The sequence below is a fragment of the Cygnus atratus genome, chromosome 1 (assembly GCF_013377495.2).
Source record: "Cygnus atratus isolate AKBS03 ecotype Queensland, Australia chromosome 1, CAtr_DNAZoo_HiC_assembly, whole genome shotgun sequence".
In the NCBI taxonomy this organism is placed as follows: Eukaryota; Metazoa; Chordata; class Aves; order Anseriformes; family Anatidae; genus Cygnus; species Cygnus atratus.
The window spans coordinates 190,309,111-190,331,287 of record NC_066362.1 but is presented as its reverse complement, the minus strand read 5'-3'; the positions used below and the strand labels follow the sequence as shown (position 1 = coordinate 190,331,287).

The 22,177-nt window shown below is 42.0% G+C and overlaps 2 protein-coding genes across 2 annotated transcripts in view; one reads left to right on the top strand and one right to left on the bottom strand.

Annotated features, from left to right (window-relative positions):
- Positions 1-22,177, top strand: part of IFT88 (intraflagellar transport 88) — a 213,515-nt gene that overhangs the window by 5,335 nt on the left and 186,003 nt on the right. The window lies entirely within an intron of this gene.
- Positions 9,106-10,641, bottom strand: GJA3 (gap junction protein alpha 3). The gene has a single exon (XM_035542732.1). It carries the CDS (start codon positions 10,639-10,641, stop codon positions 9,106-9,108), a length of 1,536 nt encoding a protein of 511 aa, XP_035398625.1.

Sequence of the window (22,177 nt, the reverse complement as noted above, 5' to 3'; positions counted from 1 at the left end):
GAAGTGAGAATATACACTGGCTGTTAACTGCTTTCTCCTCCTTTCCAGTTCTCATTTAATTTAGGAGTATAGAAATATAAGACATATTTTTTTGTGTGTGTGGAAAATAAGGTTTTTATTTCACTTTCCCACCATCTACTCACAGACTTTGGTGGATCTTGTATAAACACAGGAGAAATCTGTACCACAGAATAGAGAGCAGGAACTTGTTAAGCACTTTGTATTTTCAGAAATATTCTCTAAATAGTACAGGAACTCTTTAAAAAGCCATGTCTCACATTACTCAGAACAGCCAAAACCTGGACATTTTTATATGTTTTAACATGCTTTCACGGGACAAATAAATAGGATTGAGGATGAAGAATTGCAGGTATTTTATTTTATTTTTCCCCTCTGCAGCTGTGCATGATCTCATGATTTTGGTGTTAACATACTTGTCCCTGCTCTCTGCAGCACCAGGCACCTTAACACATGTAGCCACTGTCATAAGTGCTGAGTGTCACCCTTGAAAACAGGGTATGGCGAAAGTTCCTGAGGGAAGCCCCTCCTCTTGATCCTGAAAAAAGTTCTGACAGACCTTATACAACTAGTAGTGACACAGAGATATGCAGATCAGCTACTTCGAGAAAAAGGGAGGTAACTACTACGATGGACAGCATTTTGTTGCTATCTATCACTAATTCCTTTCTACGAAGGTAAAAAAAAAAAAAACAAAAAAAACACAAAACAACCAACCACCACACTTACACAATGAAGTGTAGGTGGTGCAAACCAACTGTTCTACTAATGCAGTAGCAGTACTTTAAGTTAGCAGAAATTCTGGCCTACTAAATTCTTGCACATACCTGTAAGTTCTAAAACGTACATTTCCTCAAACACTCTTTTCCTGGACTAGGACTCTCCAAGAACAGTGAATTCTTCCTAGACCATCTCTATGAGAAGGGCCTCTCTTCAGTTTTGAGGTTTTGGATAAACATCTGCTTATTCCATTGTCAACTGAAAATAGACACGAAGATGGTTAGACCTGAGACACACCCAGTTGCCAAAAACGCTGCTCCTCATTTGGCTTCCAGTACAGCTGTACAGTGCAGGGTTACAGGAAAAGGTTGGAGAGCTGCCCCCAACACACCTCCTCCACTCACCACCACGAGCTTCGCTGTGCCCTGCCACGGTATTGGGGGAGAGGCTGTACTGGTGTACGGCTTTCACCTTGATTGCAGCTCGTAGTTAGCACTGGGACTGATGCACCAGAGGTGAGAACACAGCCCAAATTGGACTCGGGTCAAATTCAGAGCTTTGGTAGCAGACTGAATCTACATCATTTCACACAGATGTCGTTGAGGGGCAATAAGGACAGATATTTCTAAAGGGATTTTCACAGTTAGTCTTTGTACCTTGCTTAAAGGTAGAGAATTGCATGATGTTACTTCATTTTTAAACTCTGGGAGGCACAATGGGAACATTAAACTTCTGTGGTTATTTCTGTTTTTTTTTTTTTTTTTTTTTTTTTTGGGGGGGGGAATTGGTTGGTTGGTTGTTTTTTTTTTACCATTTCCAAATAGAGAGTTTTGTTCCTACACACTGAGATGGTTTTGGTTATTCCTCCACAATCCTCATCAAGCTGCCTTGCTCAATGTGGCAAGGCAGCCCCGGAAGCAAACAATATCCCCGCCATCACACAGGCCTTTAGAGGTTAATAGTAGCAACATCCGTGCTTCATGCTCCTGCCAGCAATTCTTTGGGAGGCTGGATGCCCTGTGAAGGCAGCGTGGCTGCCTCGCAAGATAGGGAGAGCCCAGTGCACAGCCACGCTCTGTACCAGCTGGTGCTCTCGGCTCTTTTTGGAGTACTCTGCCCGTTCTTCAAATGGCATGGTTGTGGAACTTTGCAGTGAAATCTGCATCTAAATGAAAAGAATACAACACATTCTGGCCACATATATTTGTAGTAAAAAGTGCTCTTGGTCAGGGACAAGGGAGTTCTCTTTACCCATGCAGCTGGTATCACTATTATCACTTTATTCACATTCTTCCTTGGCTTCTTCCCACTGCTGTGCATTATCTTAGAACTATCCATATTATAGCCTTGTCAGTTTGCTTTACCCTTGCCCAGTCTTCAAAGACGGTGGATAAATCTGCTTTACCATATGGATGCATCAGGTAGAGCAGACACGGTATTGCCTGAGCACAGGAGGCATCAAAATACACTAGGCTGGGCTAACACAAGAGAAATACCCAGCGCCCCAGGACAGAAAAGCTCCTGCCCTCCCAGATCCATGGCACTGGCGTATAAATGATGCACATGAAAGTAAGACTTACAAAACCCCCATACTTATTTTATCGTTTCTACAGTCACTTAATCTAGCCCACATTGCTGCTCTTCACAAATTAAACTTGGACCTGGACTCAAGTACATCATACATTTTCAGTAGCAAATTGGGTTACACTCCTGTGTGCTAAACTGTGAACTTTGCCTACAAGGGGCAAATCTCAAACACGGTGGGTACCCAGCATTATCCCTAGTAAGGACACTAAAAACCATTGTGCATTTATAGTAAGAGTCTCATTAGACAAACCAGCTAGATGCATCATAGTCTGTATAAGTGCAAGTCACTGGCAGAAAAGATGGGAGTCACTATTAACACCATAACAGCATGAGATAAATGTGTGTGTCAAAATAAGAGCCAAGTTTAAATGTATGTCTGGCAGAAGGCAGAGGAAGACCTCCCGCTGATTTCAAGGCGGCCAGCATTTCACCCCTTGCACTTGCCAGTGCGGGTCCTACCAGCCACGTCTTCTGGACTGTGAACTTCCTTTGAAGGCACCGGGCGCTCTGCATGGAGGTGGGTTTCAAACATCCAATTCTCCAACAGCTGCAATTCAGCAAGCATGCCATGTGAAGAAGGGAAGCAGCAGAGTAAGTGAATAAAGGGAGAGAGCTAACTGACTTTGCTTAACTGTTCAGTCATCCCAGTATTTCAAAAGACCATCTACACAGCCATGAAAATTTAATCTAGAAGAGACAATACTGTGGTACAAAAAGTTTATTTAGTCAAGATTTTGTAAACATTTGAGGTAAATTAACATTTACATCAACTCGTTTCTTACAGAGTTTAATACACAAGGCACTTCTTTGAAGACAGCACTTTTTAACTGTTTACTGCTTTTATGGTTATTACAAGTCCCTGATGGCCCAGAAAACTTGTTATGTTTGTTGTCAGGTTCTGTCATGTAAAAGACAAACATCCAGTAAGCAACAAGAAAGCTCTGAGTAAGCTTTCTTATGCTTTACAACCCTTTAACTGTGAGAAACAGTGTCAATGGGAACAGAAATATATTCTCCATCTTAAAGTACGTTCACATTTCTTGCATAACTCTTCAAGGACGAAAACTTCTGGAATTTGATTGGCATCTTACAATGAACTTAAAATGCAAATCTACAATTTCTTTTTCACATCAGTGTTTTTTGCTTATGCAAATAGTCCCATTACCTTTAATGATCTTATTTGCAAGAGTAAAAATAACTTGGATGAAATTGCATTTGCAGGCTCAGAACCATATTGTTGGCTAGAAAACAAAACATTTACCTTTTTGCAAAATCTTCTACGTGTAACAGTGCAGTGTTTCTCCATGAGTAGTTTGTTTGGAATTTTAAAGCAGGCTGTAAATTTAGCTTTTAAAAGACATATGCCACAGCTAGTTTTTGTCATTGAACCTCTACACACACAAGAAGGCGTATCAATAATAATGAACTTAATTCAATAATAATGAATTTACTGGGTAATAATTAAGTTTATGGTGGAAAGTATCTTTTTCCATAGTGTGCTCCCTATATATCCAGCTCCCATAGTTTAAACATACAGAGAAAACTGATGCTATAGATCAGTGATCGGGTTTCATTTTCTTTAATGGTACTGCCTTATGTCTGAAGAGTTCCTGTGTTAGAGTAAGACATTTCTGACATTTCACTTTTAGGTTTAAGATTTTGGCAGAGTCGTTCTTTTACTTCTCATACAAATGTAAACTTGGAAAACAATTTCATCCAAATGTGCAATCTGAAATCAAAAACTGAATGTAAACTTCAGAAAATCAAAATTACAAGAGCACACTTTTCACAAGAAAAATCAAAGTAAATGAAACAAAAACATTTGGGAATAAAAAAAGCCAGCCTGTTCAACTCCATGGCGTTAGTGTATGTATTAAAAAAAAATAAAAATAAAAATAAAATGAGCTGAGGGCTCAATGTTCTGCTTTTGCAGACAAGCTTTTGCAGACTGTTATCACTCACACAAACTCAGCAGAATGCAACAATTCGCATCAGCAGAGGGAGTGGTCCCATGAATCACCAAAAAAGGACCTAAGTATTCATCTGAGTTTTAAAGCTTGCCTTAATTATTTTACCAATCCTACACTTATGTATTCATACCAGAAAATAATCTCAAGAGCTGCAAAATGTCAGACATTTAATTAGCTCCATGTGCCTTTATAAGTGACAAATATACTGAGCCAAATCAATCCTTGGAACCATTTTGCACACAACTGGCTTCCAAATTACACCAGAGAAGAACACAGCTCATCTACTTCATCAGTGAATACTACTTATTTTCAAGGATTTAGGATTTTTCAATGCCAGCACGGACCAACAAATTCAAGGAGCACTTTTTTTTATCTATGAAAAACCAAGAGATTGATTTTCATAGACAAAATATACCACTTTTATAAAGGGAAGTTTCTAGAAAGCTGTTTTCATTTAATCAAAATAGAAAGAGAAGAAGTGTGTGGTTTTAAATCATCTGTACTTGGTTTTCTTTTCTATTAACTGACAGCTGCACTAATTAAAAAGCTCAGTGACAGAAGACAGATCAACTGTGCCCATGGCCAAGAAACTATGTATTTATGTGCAATATAGATATACTTTTATTACATCTTTGTAAAACTATTATGAAGAATGTAATGTTGCCATCAGTGATTTGAAAAATGTGTTTCATAGAATTCCTGAGGTTGGAAGGGACCCCTGGAAGTCAGCTAGTCCAACCCCCTTGCTCAAAGCAAGGTCAACTAGTAACAGGGAGATGACTCACTGCAAAAAGAGTAGCACATCATACACCTGGTAGCCTGTTCAAAGAATATCTTTTTTGTTGTTTTTTCTTTTTCTCTTCTTTATAGTTTACCTTAGATTTTTTTTTTCACTTTAGTTAAGACAATCTTCCCACATTCTATTAAAAGAGCAAAAAAAATTGAGTTGTTGTTTTGTTTGGTTGATTGATCAGGCATGATTCTGTTCCTCTTCCGCAATAACTGGCTTCAGGTTGGGGGTGTGAATACAGTCTTTCACGACTGTGGCTTGAATGGCCATGTGAGCAGGCTAAATCAAAGTACTATTTGCTACCAGCCTCCTCTTTGGGATTAACTAATGTCTAAGAGTAAAAAACTTGAAAATTAACAGATATTTTTGCCAACAGACTCTGTTCTGCAAGTTAGTCAGTGTTTGTACATTTTTTCCAATTACGGAAGATAGCAAACTAATCTTTTTTAATACCAAAACAGGGCAAATACCTTTAATCATTGAAACACTCACCTTTTGATACATTAACTAATACCTATGTACTGAAAATATCTTATTAGACACTAAATAATTTCTATCTGTAATTCTTATTCAGGAAAAGAGTGAAAAGGATTGGGCCCTATCATAATTTTTCCATTAGTTCCCAATTAAGATCTGTAGTATCTGTAGTCTTATTTTAACACTGTGCATTAGGACAAATCCGGAGTTTGGTCCTTATGCTTTACTCACATATGTTGAATTCAATGATAATTCATGAGCAAAGATTAATTAAAGTATTCAACATCTGCCACATCAATGGGATTTTTTTTTCCAACAGATCCCAAACATGATATGGCAACTAAAAGGAATGGTAAGCACTAAAGGGGAGTTCAGCCGAAACAGTTACCTGGGCTTAAATGAAGAAACAATTACTGGACTCCAAATGAAATTGTAGGTAACCAAGAAGCTTGACACTGTAGAGTTATTTGGTGGAACTTAAACAAGGTGATCCTAAAAGCACAACCTGTGAGTTGTAGCTTTGCTTTCTCAGACTAGTATTGCTTTGATGTGGAGACTGCTCTGTCAGATTTCTCTTAGGGACTACAAAAGACTTGCATTTCTCCCCCTGAACCTAACAGAACAGAAAGAAAAAAAAAAAGAAAAAAAGGAAAAAAAAGATCTTTGACAGCTTTCCGGCAGTAGTTACTCTGCCTGAAAATACCATATATTCCACAAAAGCACCCAAACTCTCCGCAGGCCTAACCACACACATTAATTCAAAAAGGCAGACTAGATATCAGTTGATCCTAAGTTAAACTTATTTCTTTATATACAATATGGATGCAGTCCTGCAGGGGACACTCTCTAAGGGCTGCAGTAAGTTACAGACTGCAAGATACAGGGCTCCATCAAACAGAAAGTCAGTTTTGCTCTCAGGCCTTGATAAAAAAAGCACATATTCCAGTTGGTCTGGTTTAGAGAAACACACTCCAGAGAGACTTTGGCTTCATTCTTCAGAAGCATAAAGGAAAGGAAAATACAGCCCATGAGTTCTGGTGTACTAAAACACAGAGATGCATATTGCATTCTTGCAGCAATTTAATTATTTGGCATTTACCAAAACTTAAAAACTGCTACTATAGATGCTAATAGGGCTAAAATTTTTGAGTGCTAAATTCTGCCTTTGTTTACATCTAGGCAACTGTATCACCTCTATGTTCAGCACAGTTGCAGGAAAACAACACAGAGCAGGATTTAGCTTTTAGCTTTCTTGCAGAAAGGGGTTTTATGGCTTATAACACAGAAAATTCACAAGAGCATGCCCGAAGCTGAACACCTAATAGTAGATATATTTATTGTACTGCTGTACATTGCCTTTTAATGCAGTGTCTGCCCCAAGATCCGTGGCAGCAGAAAGACTTCTCACCTGCTTCACTACCTGCTGGTCAAGAAGTCACGAGACAGCACACCCAAGGGTTGCAGAACGGTGCCTCTGACCATGAGAAACTCCTTCTGTCTATTCGAAAGGAGTTAAAAAAAATCTTTCATCTTGAGTGGTGGGAACATATTTTAATTGTCGAATAAAATAAACACGTTGAGGAAAACATTTAACAGCAGAGTAACTGGCAATTTTAAGTGTTTGCTACAGGGTGACCCTGCTTCGCCTGAGGAAGGGTTGCACTGCCAGGCCAAATACTCTGACCACGCAAGGGGCTATCCCAGTGTGTTTGACTGCTCTTCTCCAGTTACAGTGCTTCCAACTGACAGCAGCCATAGGACCGACTCTGAGCTTCAGTTCCTTTGGATTTTGCTTAGAACAGAAGTTGGGCCTAATCCTGTGTTCCTTTGTACCCAAACTCTTACAAGCCTTACCAAGCATGCAAAATTCCGGCTGATTTCTGCGAGAGTACTTGTTACAAAGGATAGGAGGACTAAGTCAGTTAAAAGGAAAGCTGCACCTTAGAAAAAAGTACCCAGCAGTTTCCTCCACCCGTTTTTAAGGGAAATGCACGATTTTCAAAAGCAGGATTTTAATGTCTTTATCTAAGGCCCCAAATCTACACTCCTTCTGGCTCCCAAAACTCCGTATGAATTTTAGTTTTGATTGAATAAGGCCTGCGAGATCCATCCCCAAATCTTGCTCCTTGTTAAAATGAATGGAAATTCTGCAAGTGACTTCAGTGGGATCAAAACAGACCCTTTAGCCACTAGCATGTTGCCCAGATATTTTAGCCACCTTTTCTGCAATACAGTGTTGTCTAAATCTGTTTTTACGGACTTGTCAGACACTACAGATTGATGTTAAAGGACAGGGTAGATCATAACAGGAAATAATGTTGCTTTGGGACTTTCACCATTAGTTAAGTTTCTTTCCCCTTACATTTTCTTGTAAGATCAAAAATCAAACTAAAATGAGTAAGTACACATCCAAGTAAGTTTAAACCTACAGATCAAAATTACTCTAAAAATGTTTAAATACTTAAAAATATGCACTCAAGTTTACTTCTAAAAAGCTTTTTTTCAACAAACTTAAGCTGGTATCTAATAGTCTAAAATGCAGAGCTGCACTTCATCCTATTGTTTGTCCACAGGCAACGTATGGGGCCACAATGTCTTGAAATCATAATCCTTGCTTTCTGAAGAGAAATTGTTCTGTGTAATCATTTCTGAGGTGTGTGGTTTACATTCCTGTCCTCTGCTAAGCAATTTCAGAAGCCATCTAAAATTATAATCAAACATGCTGAAATGTATTTGTGGGCTTAAAAAAAATGGTGTGATCATGGTTGGCAAACACTGGATAGAAGGTCAAACTGAACACTTCCTAACAGGTCAAGAGTAAAAAAAAAAAAAAAAAAAAAATGGAAAAGGGAGAAAGATGAACTTCAAAGTGATAAAATCTATTACAGGGGTTACCTAAACTTTGCCCAGCCAAGAGGATCACACTGGCAACTTGCCATGAGCACAAAGGCTTCATTAAGCTGTGTTATACGGAAGAGACTGCCGTCGCCTTGGTCTTTAACATGGCAAGTTGTTCCACAGAGGTGACGGGTGCCAACAGGCAATATGCCATCCTGGTGTTTGCCATCGGGCTCTATTAGGATTTAAGAGGAAGAAAATAAGTCATGGTGTCTGCTCACGAACAGCTTGTGTGAAAAGGCTGGAAGGCAAGGGCGTGAAGGAGATGATGGGCAGGCACGTGGGCACTAAGGATATCAATGTTCTTCTCAAATCAAAATCAGCCTCGGGGCACAAGACCAGCTCCCATCGCCATCTGCTACCTGTGCAGGCCTCCACTACGGCTGCCCTTGGGAGATCCGCCACGGACATTAAAGAGAGGGGGGTTGGTCCCCTGGCCCACGGGCTGCACTTCGGCCACCCCTGACCTATTAGAAAATGTTGCTATTTTTCCCCACTACAACTCACAGAGTGCAAAAAAACAGCAAGCGTCAAAGTTTGAAACCCAGGCCTTTCCCCGCCCGCGCCGGGCCTGGCCCCCCCAGGGGCAGCTCCCCTGCCCGCTCTGCCTCCAGCCACCTGCCCCGCTGCGCTGAGGCGACCGCGCTACACGGCCAGGTCGTCTGACCTGGCTCTGCTGCTGCTCGACTTACTGGCCCTGCTCAAGCGCCGCGTGTCGACGAGCAGCGGCGGCTCGTGCATCTCCACGGTGGTGCAGGCGGCCGAGACGGGCCGTTCCTCCGCCAGCTCCTCCTCACCCTCCACGTCCCACTTGGTGCTGCTCGCCCCGCTCAGGCTGGTGCTGCTGCTGCTGCTGGCCGCCGCGACGGGTGGCCCGGCTGGGGGTGGGAGAAGCTGCTCCAGTGGCTCTTCCTGCTCTGGGAGGGGACGCCGGACGCTGCTGGGGGTGGAGGAGCCCGGCGAGCTGGAAGGAGCCTTCCCCTGCCGCTCGGCTGCCATGTTGACCCAGTTCTGCTCAGCTGCCAGGGCATGGTTTTTGCTGTTGAAGTAGTTGATGACGGCCGGCGTAGGCGTGGGGATGGGCGTCGGGATGGTGACAGGAGTGGAGACGGGCGTGGGGGTGATGGCACGGTGCCTCTCCTCAGGAACTGGTGGAGCCACGGGGTAGCTTGCCACTGAGGCCGTGTTGGAGGGGGGCCGCGCTCTGGGAGCAGCTGCAGTGTAGTACGGTGCCATGGTCACCGGGGCCAGCAGCGGCGTGACAGCGCGGGTGTCAGGCAGAACGGGAGGGGGTGCCGTGGTCGTTACCACCACGGGTGGTGCCGGCGGCGGCAGGGACACGGGTTTGGTCTCCCCTGTTACCATGACCGGTGTCAGTGTTGTGATCGGCATCTCAAGGCTGTACTGGCTCGTCATGCCCTGCTTGAGCTTCTTCCACCCCAAGTGATATATCTCAAGCATGTTCAGCAGCAGGGAGACAGAGGCCACCACCAACATGAAGATGATGAAGATGGTCTTCTCAGTGGGCCGCGAGATGAAGCAATCCACGGTGTGTGGGCAAGGTGGGCGGCTGCACTGGTAGACTGGCTTTAGTTCAAAGCCATATAGGAAGTACTGGCCCACAATGAAGCCCACCTCAAAGAGTGTCTTGAAAATGATGTTGAAGACGTAGGTACGGAGTAGTGCGCCCCCCATACGGATTCTACCGCGCTCGTCACGAATTGGGAGCTTCTCCTTCCCCTTTTTGGCAGGAGGATCCTTGGCGTTATTGCTGCCTCCACCACCACTGCCAGACATTGCTGCTCCTGGGTAGTTGTTGTCTTTGATGCTTCCCTTCTTTTTCAGTTCCTCTTCTTTCTCTTTCCTCTTCTCCTCCATGCGTACAATGTGCAGCACATGGCCCAGGTAGATGAGGGTTGGAGTGGAGACAAAAATGATCTGCAGCACCCAGAAGCGGATGTGAGAAATGGGGAAGGCTTTGTCGTAGCAAACATTTTCACAACCAGGTTGCTGAGTGTTGCACGTAAAGTCTGACTGCTCGTCTCCCCAGACCTCCTCAGCAGCGGCCCCCAGCACCAGTATCCTGAAGATAAACAGCACCGTCAGCCAAACCTTGCCAATAACCGTGGAGTGCTCCTGCGCGTTCTCTAACAGTCTCCCCAGAAAGCTCCAGTCGCCCATCGTTCCAGATTTCTAACCTACAATAAGAGCAATTAGAGCAACGTTAAAACATCTCATAATTACACAACGCTGCGACAGAACAGATTGTTCCTTGACAAATGACATTTCTTAAGTGCACTTCCTTTGGCAGAACACTGCACGCCTGTGCTCAGAATTACAAACCCTGCGTCCCAGGCAGCCATGGGTCTGGGGGAGCACAGGAGCGGGATGCTCAGTGCTCTCACTAGCCACTACAAGTGTGTCTACACACAGTGGCAGGCAAAACACACTCAGAACTAGAATTTCTATTACATTTAAATATTTGAACAATGTCATCTCTCTGTTTTTTCCACCTGAGATGCCTCTAGCTGTTCTTGACTATTTTTAGAAAGGAACAGATGGAAATTGGTTCAATTAATTAGAACATTCTTACTCATAAAGTGACTGCACTTGTATCACTGTGTGATACAAAGTTTGGCTAACGATCTTTTTTTTGTTATCAGGATTTATTTATTATAGCATTCAGAGGACTAGTAGTATCTCAGGTCTCTGCTATTTTAACCCTATACAAACAGATGATTATTCAAAAACTATCAAATGTACAGTTTAATTCTATGTGTACACCATCAACACAAATGTTCTCCAAGGTTACTCATGTTTGAGTCTGTTTATTTCTGGAAAGAGAATTATTGGAATATCTAAAAATATTGGGGAAAATGACAAATTCTGAGAGGAACAGTGGAAAGGTTTCTATACTGTTTTCCCTAATGTCCTGCCACTTGTGGTTACTATACTGCAACGTCAATAAAATTATTTCTAAAAAAAAACCACCATAGCTCTGGGCACTTCAGCAACTGTGCACAGAGAAATAAAATGACATGATCTTACTTCTGTGAGAAACAACTGGCATATATTTTCAGTGGCTTCCAATAATTCATATATGATGGGCTTCTCACGTTCAGTTCTAGTCAGTGACACAATTCTGATTTGGAAAGACTTTTTATTTTATTTTAAAGATTTTTTTTTAAATCAGATTCCTTATCAGCTGTCTTCAACGGAGAAACAAGCTATAATTTGCTAGTATTGCTTCTGTTATCCCTGGCTTGTTTTCAATTGGAATATAAGTAAGCATACTGGAATATATGTAAGAAGTACATTTCATTCTCCTAACGAACACACTTCTACCTTTCAGATGTCATCCTTCGAATGAAAACAAACCACAAAACTTTACTTTCATCTGTCTTCAATATTTTCAGGAATAATTAATTGTAATTACAAATCAGATACAACAATCAACATGCAAGAAAAATCACTATTAAAAAAAATATTATCCTGCTATCCCTCCTTTAAAAATTTCAACTTAATTAGTATAACTGAATTACACTTTGCTCTTTTTACCTTTATACTTAATTTTTTTGTCTAAATACCTGTGTGTGTTACAATTCCCAAAATGAATTCATCATTACATGTAACAAATTACCAGTGAAAAAACTGACTATTTTTGGTATTTAATTTACTGTGATTTCCAGCAACAGTGCTGCTGAATTTCAAGAGGAAGCATTTCCAAAGTCAGTACTGAACATCTTTGAAGCTGTCAGTTAAAGTAGTTATTTTGTTAGTTTTGTATATTGTTATATTTGTATAGCTTGATTTTACTATGAGGAACTGAGATACCTGTAATTGCAGAGTTGTATTCTTCCACACAAAAAGCAACATTTTTGGAAATCCTGGAATGCTAATACACTTTATCCTCAGAAAGTTAATTCAGCATAAACTTCCCTATCTAAAAATAGATATTTGATTTCCTACAAAAAAACATTGCCTTTAATATTATAGAATTCCTTTTCCAGCACAGCATGATAAATTGTAAACTATGGTATTAATATACTGATTTTGAAATACTGATTTTGTACAGTAATGCTTCTGGTCTCAAAACAATTTTTAATCTTTCTTTTTTTTTTTGAAATATATTCAAGGTGTTTCTAAAGAATGTATTTTTCTCTCTCAAAATATTAACCCAAGGCTGCATAAACTTTGTTAGGATATTCTATTTCTTTAACACTAATTTAGTATCTTTATATGATTTTTAATTTTTATCCTCAAGCTTAAGTTTATCAGTTTAGTTCTATCTTAATGTTGTTCAGTAATTTTCATATTTTGACTGTAAAAGTTGTTGTGCAGCAACAGCAAAAGGAATAATGTGATATTGGGTGGATTAAAGAAATTTAGCATAATACCAAATTCAACACTTCATTTATCTTCTATCCTTTGCATTATTCTATCATTCTAAGTTGTCTCACTCTTTGTTTTCTGCCCAGATAAGCAAAGTGGAAGGTTCCAGTAATAAGTAGTCAAAATTAAGGTTTGTTCTTTGGTTACTAATATTTGTAATAGAAAGCTTCTGGATTGGAAAAATTTAGCACACCAAATTTTCTTTATCTTCAAAATTTTGGTCCATTTTCAGCATGGTCACCCTTGCTTCCGTTGGGCTAGGCGCCACAAACTGTTCTTAACAAAGAGAGATACTACTTTCTGTTGTTCCCCAAAATGAAGTCAATCTGCCCTCATGAAAAATTATAATCCATGCAGTGTAAGGTGAACAGACAGCAATTGTCTTTTTTTTTAATATGGACACATCAATAAGCAATGTTCACTACAATTAAAGTAGGATTTTTTGTGCTTTTTGGAAGAATTATCTACTGACTAGTGGAAGAACAAAATAATAATTTGTAAAATGCAAAGGAATCTAATTTATTTTCAGTCTTTCTCCATCCACTAATACTACTGAAGATGTTTTTTTCCCTTTTTGCTACAGGCCAACAATGCCCAGTCTGAGATAATTCAGGCCACCAAAGGTATGACACAATGATGTATTTCTCAAAGGATACACTTAAAAGGGATTCTAATTGCTTACATTAATAAAAGATTTATATCGAAGTCTGAAAATCCATGCAGTACACAGACAAAAAGTCCTTAAGGCAGTGGATACTTCATAGCATCTAAACTGCACAGAGGTGAAAACCTCAGTGTTCATCTCAGTAATAACTGCAGCAATCATTGCTTTCACCACAAACCTGTATCACCTATACCAAAACATGGGAAGGACATAATTTCCAAAGACAATGCAAAGATACTTAGCTCCAATGGCTAGAGGGTTTGAAGAAATCCAGGTCCTTTATCTCCCTTCATTGTTAATAAATAAACCAGTGAGTAATTCGTAAAGCCAATGTAATGCACCCAAAAATAACACCAACCATTTTAAAGGTGTGTTTTGACATAAATAATGATTACATGACATCAGACTAAATCCAAGAGCTCGCAGACCTCATGGAATATTTGAGTGGTCACCACTGAGTTCAACAACAAAATACCTACATTTAAATTTAAACAGACACTACTCAGTATTTTAGCTGAGAACATTTCCAAGCTTGCTTTTGTAGTATTAAACTTCAGCTGCATGGTACTACTTCCAGCACTGTTGGTCATGATTTCAAATACAAAGACAGGAAATTGCTTAGTCCTAACCTCATATATGGTTTGTGAAGGGAGACATTCTTTCCTTCTGCGATTGGAAAAATACAGATTAAAAAATGAAACATCTGTCATGAAACGTATTTCATGAAATTATTAGAGAAATGCTTGCAAAAGAATGACAGAGAATCTGTCTCAGAAAACAATTTGATTCAATAGTATGAAAAGCTAGGATTTCATGCACCTTGGGATTGTGTCATAAGAACTGGGAGCTGTATATTGTTTGTGTCACTTAAAAAAATCATTTCGCTGAGACAGAAACTGAAAAATAGGCAGGTCATAAAAAATGGCATGGAATTATGTTTAAGAATCAATGTTCTGCCATTAGTTACCAAGTTTAGTACAAGCACGAATAGACTTTGTGGATGTTGCATTTGTTTGTTTGTGTGACAAAGAGAATGAGCAAGACAGAGAATAAATTTTAAAACCCATGATGTCAAATATATGACTCTACAGGAGAGAAATAATTATCATCTGGCATTTATAACTTGCCAGTTACTTCCTCTATTTTTATTTCTGACCCCATCACAGAAGAGGTTTATCACTGTCAAGTGTATAAAATATGATATTTCATTTATAATTTCACTCATACATGTATGTTTATATAGGCATATATATATATATATACATACACACAAATAATTACACAGCTAGGCTGCATATACTACCAGATTATGACAGCTGGTGTGTTTATGATTTTGTAATACTGGTATATCTAAAAAAGTCCTTTAGCAATTATTTTGAGACCTAACACATGTCTCTGTCAGAATACGAATTCAGCCCACATTTTCTTTAATTTCTTGTGGTAGTCCGTAATATCTTGGGATTTGGGTTTTTATCTTCAAAATTACCTAGGCTTTACAAACCAGTATGAGAAAAAAATGCTGTTAAAAGAGAACACAACTTGCAATACTTCCTTGTTTTTACACTAAAAGATCAAGTAACTACATATCAGTTTTTTATCTCTGGTAATCCATATCCAATGAAAGTAGTAGTCACTTTGCACAAAGTTTGCAGTGGACTGTGTCATTCCAGACAAAGTGGAAGATCTGGAGGGACAGAATGAGCTACTATAATTCCCAGTGAAAACTAATGGTATTTGGTCATGTATGTATATGATACACAACAGCTGAAGTTTCATAATTTGTTTTACAAACTTATTTTGAATGAGGGCTTGAAAGATATCTTTCTTATGCTCACAATGTAACAGTTTCAGAGGCTTCTATTATCACTTTCATCACATTTTAAACATTTGTGAGAAAAAAATCCCGTTTTAAACTCACTACTACTGTGAAGCCCCTTCCTTAAATCCTAGGCAAAACCTCTTGACTTCAGTGAAAGTTTGTCCTGAGTAAAGCAAAAGTGCAAGGAGCCCAGGAGGAGAGCTACACTCCACCTGCTAAACTCCTCTGTTCCCCAGCATAGCAAACCTTTGCTCAGACTCACTGCTCACAGGAAAAAAGACAGGAACAGAAAGTAACCCCTTTTCTTCCCCAGCATACTGAAATGCCACCTAAGAGCTCTACTTTGGAATTAAAAGACAGAGACTTACCAATAAAACACTCTGAAAGGTGAGAAGAGTGTGAAGCTATGGAAGAGTGGGCACTACGGAATAGCCGTCAAGCGTGAGGGGGACAGTCCCTACATCCCGAGTGAGTGAAGCATGAATGAGACAGATCTGTCAGGTGTCCACATACGATCAGCCACATGGATCTAAAAACTGCACAGTAAGGAGCGTCCCACCCCCTGCCCCAGATGTACAAAGGAAATATGAGCTTTTCTGGCAGTTCAAAGATTCAAGACCCTTTTTCACCACAGAGAAGCAGGCACCCAGAGGACAGGTTGAAGTACGATGGGACTTTAGGCACGTTACAGTAACTGCAAGGCAGTGCCAGATACCCTGTTCAAACTTCTTGAAGTACATTTTTGTCTTATGGAAACTAATTAATTTTTCTTCTAGTTTAATTCTGAAGTGCTCTGGTGGGATTTTCACTTTTCCCTTTAAAGTTCTCTTAAAGGGAAACTCTAGTTGCTCTGGCTACTCAATTCCTTCTTCACATCTACATCAGGCTCTTATACAACTATATCACACGCTCAGGATTCCTAATAACATCCCAGGCTTACGTGATTTCTTCAGCGAGTCAGGGATGGACCCAAAATAATACCTCTCTGATACTCTTTTTGCCTATGGGGAAAAAAAAATGACACAACTTTCCTTCCTGCTAACACTGGCCAACTTTTGCCTAATTGAGCTATAAATATCTTCCAAAGAGTTTCAAAGAGCATTTACTCATTTAAAATACTTTGCATCCCTTTAGAGTCCCAAGTGAACAAGTGAGTAACTGGTATGTTTTTGGTTAATTCTCAGGCCACAGATGTGACCAGAGTGAGGCAAAAGCCTGGTCCCTGTGTGGCCCAAGGGAGGTCAGCTAGGTGTTTTCCCCATGATCGGGTGAAACCCTTGATCGGTCAGGTAAATCAGAGCTCCCTGCATGAAACGTCAGAAGCAGCTTGGGTTATGTTCATTAATGCTGTCATTCTGTGTGGCACCATTCACAAGGGTGGAAGTAAGTCTGTCTCCATGGTACATCTTGGATTTCATTGCTCTCCTAGTGTAAAAGTGGCTTGCAATGCACACTGATGCTCAAAAGTTAGCGGGAACCCTTAAGGATGAAACAACATCCCTTACACACACACCCTTGCACGGCAACAGCTGTGACAATCCCTGACACACAAAAAAATCCGGCTCCCCCCTCTCCCCTGCATTTCCCGAGGTATTTTATGAACTCTGGACACTTCCCCCTGTTACCAGTCCCCAACCGCCTCCCTCGGCGGGTCAGCCCGTGAGCCCCCGCCCGCCCTACTTACGCGAGGCTGTTTTAATTAGCGAAAGCCGAACTCCTTCGGGGGAGCCCGGACAGCGTCCGATCATTGCTCGTTTAACCGGGCCTGGGGGGAGACACAGTAAGCCCCCAAATTTTAGCTCGGGCTATGGAAGAAAGCAGGGGGGCGCCGCTCCCTACCTGCTGCCTGGCCGCGCCCTCAGCCGCCCGCCCGCGGCGGGGCCCCCGCGGCAGCAGCGGGTCCCCGTCCCTCCCCTCTTCCCCCTCCCCTCGCCCGCCTCCCTCCCCAGCCTGGCCGGGCCCCGGAGGCCCCGTCCCCGTCCCGGGGCCGCTCTGTGGCTGTGGCCGGCACAGTGCTGTTAGCAGCGGCCGCAGCTCCCGGGCGGCGGTGGAAGAGGGCAGGGCGCCGGGGTGTGATGGGCACCGACCGCCGCCATGTCGCGGGGCGCAGCAGCGCCGCACGGTGGCGGCCCCCAGGCCGCCGGTGGCCCGCTGCCCGCCACTGTGCTTTAGATATATCCGAAATTTAAGTTATTCGCACAAAGGAGTTTGTTTTGTTTCCCTCAGACCAAATCCGAATCCATAAATGGAGGCTCAGGGAGCAAAGAGCCTCCCACGGTAAGCGAAGAGCAGGTTTGAAACCACCTGGTGAAACTACACACATATACAAGTCTATGGGACCTGATGCCGTGCATCCTGGGGTCCTGAGGGAACTGGCTGATGTAGCTGCCAAGCTTCTCTCCATCTTGTTTGAAAAATCCTGGCAGTCAGGCGAAGTCCATGGTGACTGGAAAAAGGGAAACATCACTCCCATTTTTAAAAAGGGTAGAAAGGAGGACCTGGGGAACTACAGGCAGGTGAGCCTCACCTCTGTGCCTGGGAAGATCATGGAACAAATCCTCCTGGAAGCAATGTCGAGGCACATGCAGGACAAAGAGGTGATCCAAGACAGCCAGCATGGCTTCACCAAGGGTAAATCGTGCCTGACCAACCTGGTGGCCTTCTAAAATGGAGTGACTACATCAGTTGACAAGGGAAGACCGACCAATGTCGGCCCTGGACTTCTGCAAGGCTGATGACATGGTCCCATATGACATCCTGGTCTCCAAATTGGAGACATATGGATTTGTTGGGTGGACCATTCAGTGGATAAGGAGTTGGACTGAAAGTTGCACCCAGAGAGTGGTGGTCAACGGCTCTATGTCCAAGTTGAGGCCGGTGACAAGTGGTGTCCCTCAGGGGTCTGTCCTGGGACCAGTACTGTTTAATATCTTTATCAATGTCATAGACACTGGGATTGAGTGCACCCTCAGCAAGTTTGCAGATGACACCAAGCTGAGTGGTGCGGTTGATACAATAGAAGGAAGAGATGCCATCCAAAGGGACCTGGACAAGCTTAAGAGTTGGGCCCACGCAAACTGCATGAGGTTCAACAAGTCCAAGTACAAGGTGCTGCACCTGGGTCGGGGCAATCCCAGACAGGAGCACAGACTGGGAGAAGAACTCACTGAGAGCAGCCCTGCGGAGAAGGACTTGGGGGTTCTGGTGGACGAAGGGCCCAATACGAGCCAGCAGCGCGTGCCTGCAGCCCAGAAGGCCAACTGCATCCTGGGCTGCACCAACAGAGGGGTGGCCTGCAGGTGGAGGGAGGGGATTGTGCCCCTCTGCCCTGCCCTTATGAGGCCCCACCTGGAGTGCTGCGTCCAGGTGTGAGCCCCCAGCACAGGAAAGATGTGGGTTTGTTAGAGCGGGTCCAGAGAAGGGCTACAAAGATGATGAGAGGGCTGGAGCACCTCTCCTGTGAAGAAAGGCTGAGAGAGCTGGGGATGCTCAGCCTGAAGAAGAGAAGGCTCCGGGGAGACATCGATGCACTCTTTCAATACTTAAAGGAGGCTTATGAAAAAGATGGAGAGCGACTCTTTGCTCAATCAGATAATGACAGGAAAAAGGGAAATGGTTTAAAACTAAAAGAGGGGAGATTTAGATTAGAGGTTAGGAGGAAATTATTCAGTCAGAGGGTGGTGAGGCACTGGAACAGGTTGCCTAGAGAGGTTGTGGATGCCCCATCCCTGGAAGTGTTCAAGATCAGGTTAGCTGAGGCCCTGAGCAACCTGATCTAGTGGGTGGCGTGCCTGCCTATGGCAAGGGGGTTGGAACTAGATCATATTTTAAGGCCCCTTCCAACCCAAGCCATTCTATGATTTTATGATGAAGTAAGCCTTTCTGCTGCCTGTGTGTCCTGTACAAAGAGCTCCCGGCCCCACAAGCTAAGGTGCTTTGCAGGCAGCGGTTATGACCCTATCTCAGGTCACATCCTTTCACTGACAGAAGAGAAGCGGCGTTGCATCTGCTCCTTATGGGATTTCGAGAGCCTCCTCAAGTTCTACAAATAGCAAGGCTGGGTCTTCAGGGTTTGAGAGCCTATACCTGTGACTGAGCCTATGTTAGGAAAAGAAGGCATTATGGGCAATATTTTTTAAAAGCATTTTTTCAAAGACTCTCCTCAGTCAAGGACAGCTGCCATGCCATTGTGTGCAGACCATTTAAAGAACCTAATATATTGCAACTCTGTCCAGATGATGATTTAAAGTCGTCTCTTAATATTTTCAGCACCAGTACTCAAATATTTTGCCATCCCCTATATTTTGCTTAGTCTTTTGTGTGTTCTTGACTGTTACCCTGAGAAAAGAAAACATTGGACAGAATGATTTATTCTAGCACAATGACTCTTCAGCAATAGCATATAAGTTCCTGTTCATAGCTACTCTACAGTCAGAGAGCTGTAAACTTGACCACACCATGTTGTTTTCAAAGCTCTCTGTTGCTCTATTCAGTAAAAATAACATTCATGAGAAATTTTGAGACACTTTGAAGAGCTGTGTGTAGCAGAGGACCAGTGACAAACTGAACCAGAGGATCCACATGTGCCTGTATCCTTGCAATGCTTTGTTGCTACCTCTTAAATCTTTCAGCTGAAAATTCTGAGGAGGAAGATCTATTTTGACCTAAGCAGTAGTGGTGGCACTTGGACAAATGATTATCACCAGAGGTGGGTGATATATCCAAAACACAGTGCTGCCATGATTGTCAGTGTCGTAGTACCACAGTGTGGATCCTGAAGCAGTGGGGCATGATGGCAATGGAGGGAATCCCAGCAGCCCCTGTAGCTCCTGACATCACAACTTCCTTCATGCAGTGAACCTCCTCAGCTGAAAGGTTTGATTTTAGGAAGAAGAAGAGAGAGATCTCACTTCCAACCATCTGTCCAAAAGGTTTAATACTATGAAGTGCTTGGTGTTTCCGTGATTGCTTTTTCAGTATCTTGCAGGTGTGAAGTGGTATTTCCCACCAGCTGTATAAACTGACCTTAACACTCTTTTCTTAGAAAAATATTCTTGATCAGGAGAGCAGTGAGGTTATAGAGGAGCTTTTCAGTACCACCACCAAGGATTTTTAAGATAAAATTCAATACATCTTCAAATGGGGATAATCTGATGCCGTGGCTGCCCACTGCGGGTCTACCTATCCACGAACAATTTCCTTTCCAGGAATTCCCTTCTGGGTTCTTACAAGAAGAGTTTTGGACTGTCAACAAACCTCTCTGGGACAGTTGTAGAAAATTCACAGGTGAGAAGGCCAAATCCCCAGGGGAAACCTGAAAGGAGCGCCTTTAAAAATAAAGGACTAATTATGTACTGGTGAATACACAAGCATGTAAGCATGTTGAGGAGGCATGAGGGGTTATTTTTAGTCATTTACCAGAACACGAGGATCTGAAGCCAAACTGGGGGGGAAAGAGAAAAAATAGTACTTGTCTCCCTGAGGAATTTGTTCAGAAGAAAGGTATGCTTGGGTTTAAAAAATGGTGGTAAGAAGTGTCTCTTCCCCTGGACACTCTGATAGTAGGATTCCCATGAAGGGGCCATCCTGCCAACTTCCTCATCGGCACTTGTCTTTAAAGGTTTAGAGCACTGCCAGATGCCACTTCAGTGTGCGCCAAATCCCTAGGTCCTTTTTATGTTCAAAGGCCTCTCTCCATTGTTATTAACACTAGATAGCAGCATAAAACTTAAGTCCATATTTATTTTTTTACATTAAAATGAATATTTACATAATTTTCATCTTCCATCCAGGCCTCCACACAGGTGATGACCCTGGTTCCTTTAGCAGAAAAAGTGGAATTAGAAGTGGTACATGGCTATCAGCAGTGCTGATAGCACTTGTGTCCACGCAGCCTCAAAAAGAGCTATGAATACCTTAATTTCTGCTTGTTGTGGCACCCTGCATGATATGCCAATAAAAAGAATTTACTTGACATGCCACTGTGCTACAGAAGATGGCACCAAAGATATTTAAATGCTGAGAAAGGATGCTGTTCCCTCAGGGCACACAGTTTCAAGCAAGAAGCACTGAAGTCTTTTCTTCTCTAGTTGTTTTCTACATGGATGAATCAAAATACTTTGGAATCTATTAGCTATTAAATAAATTGGTAATAAAAAGATTGGAGTTCTGGCTTAATCTCATATTATAGTTACTATTATTACTGTACCAATTAGTAGTTAGTGTTCTGTTAGACACTACTGAGAAGCACGTTAGAGAACATATTAACAAATAAGATCTGATGACAGGAAGAGTTATTGTGATTATTTTGTATTATAAAAATTATATTGTATTTGTAATAAGAGTTATTGTGATTTCTAGTTTGTAGGAACAGAAGCACAAGGAAGGCTTAATAATTTATCCTAGGTTATACAGAAAATCTGCATCAGAGCTGAGAATGGCACTGATATTCTAGGCTGGCGTTTCACCCACTAGAGCAGGCTTCATCTCAAAAGTCCTTTGGAAACTGTGGAGGTCTAACACAATGAAGAAATCAGGCTGTTCTGGGATACATACCAGTGAGATGCTTTCAGGTCATCCTCTTGGGAGCAAAAGCCCCATGTGATGAAGAAGAGGAAAAATTACAACTGTTCAAGCTAGGTGTTTGTATGGAGGAGGAATCATAAAGAGAGATGCAGGATGTGCAGAATCTTAAAAGGAATGGCACTTTTTATCACTTGGTCATGGCAAGAAGTTTTTGTTTGTTTGTTTTCCAAACTACTGACAGAAAAGTGAGGAAATAAGAGACAAATATTGATATTTGAAATATATTAATGCTTGCCACAAGCCTGTCAGGAAGCTAA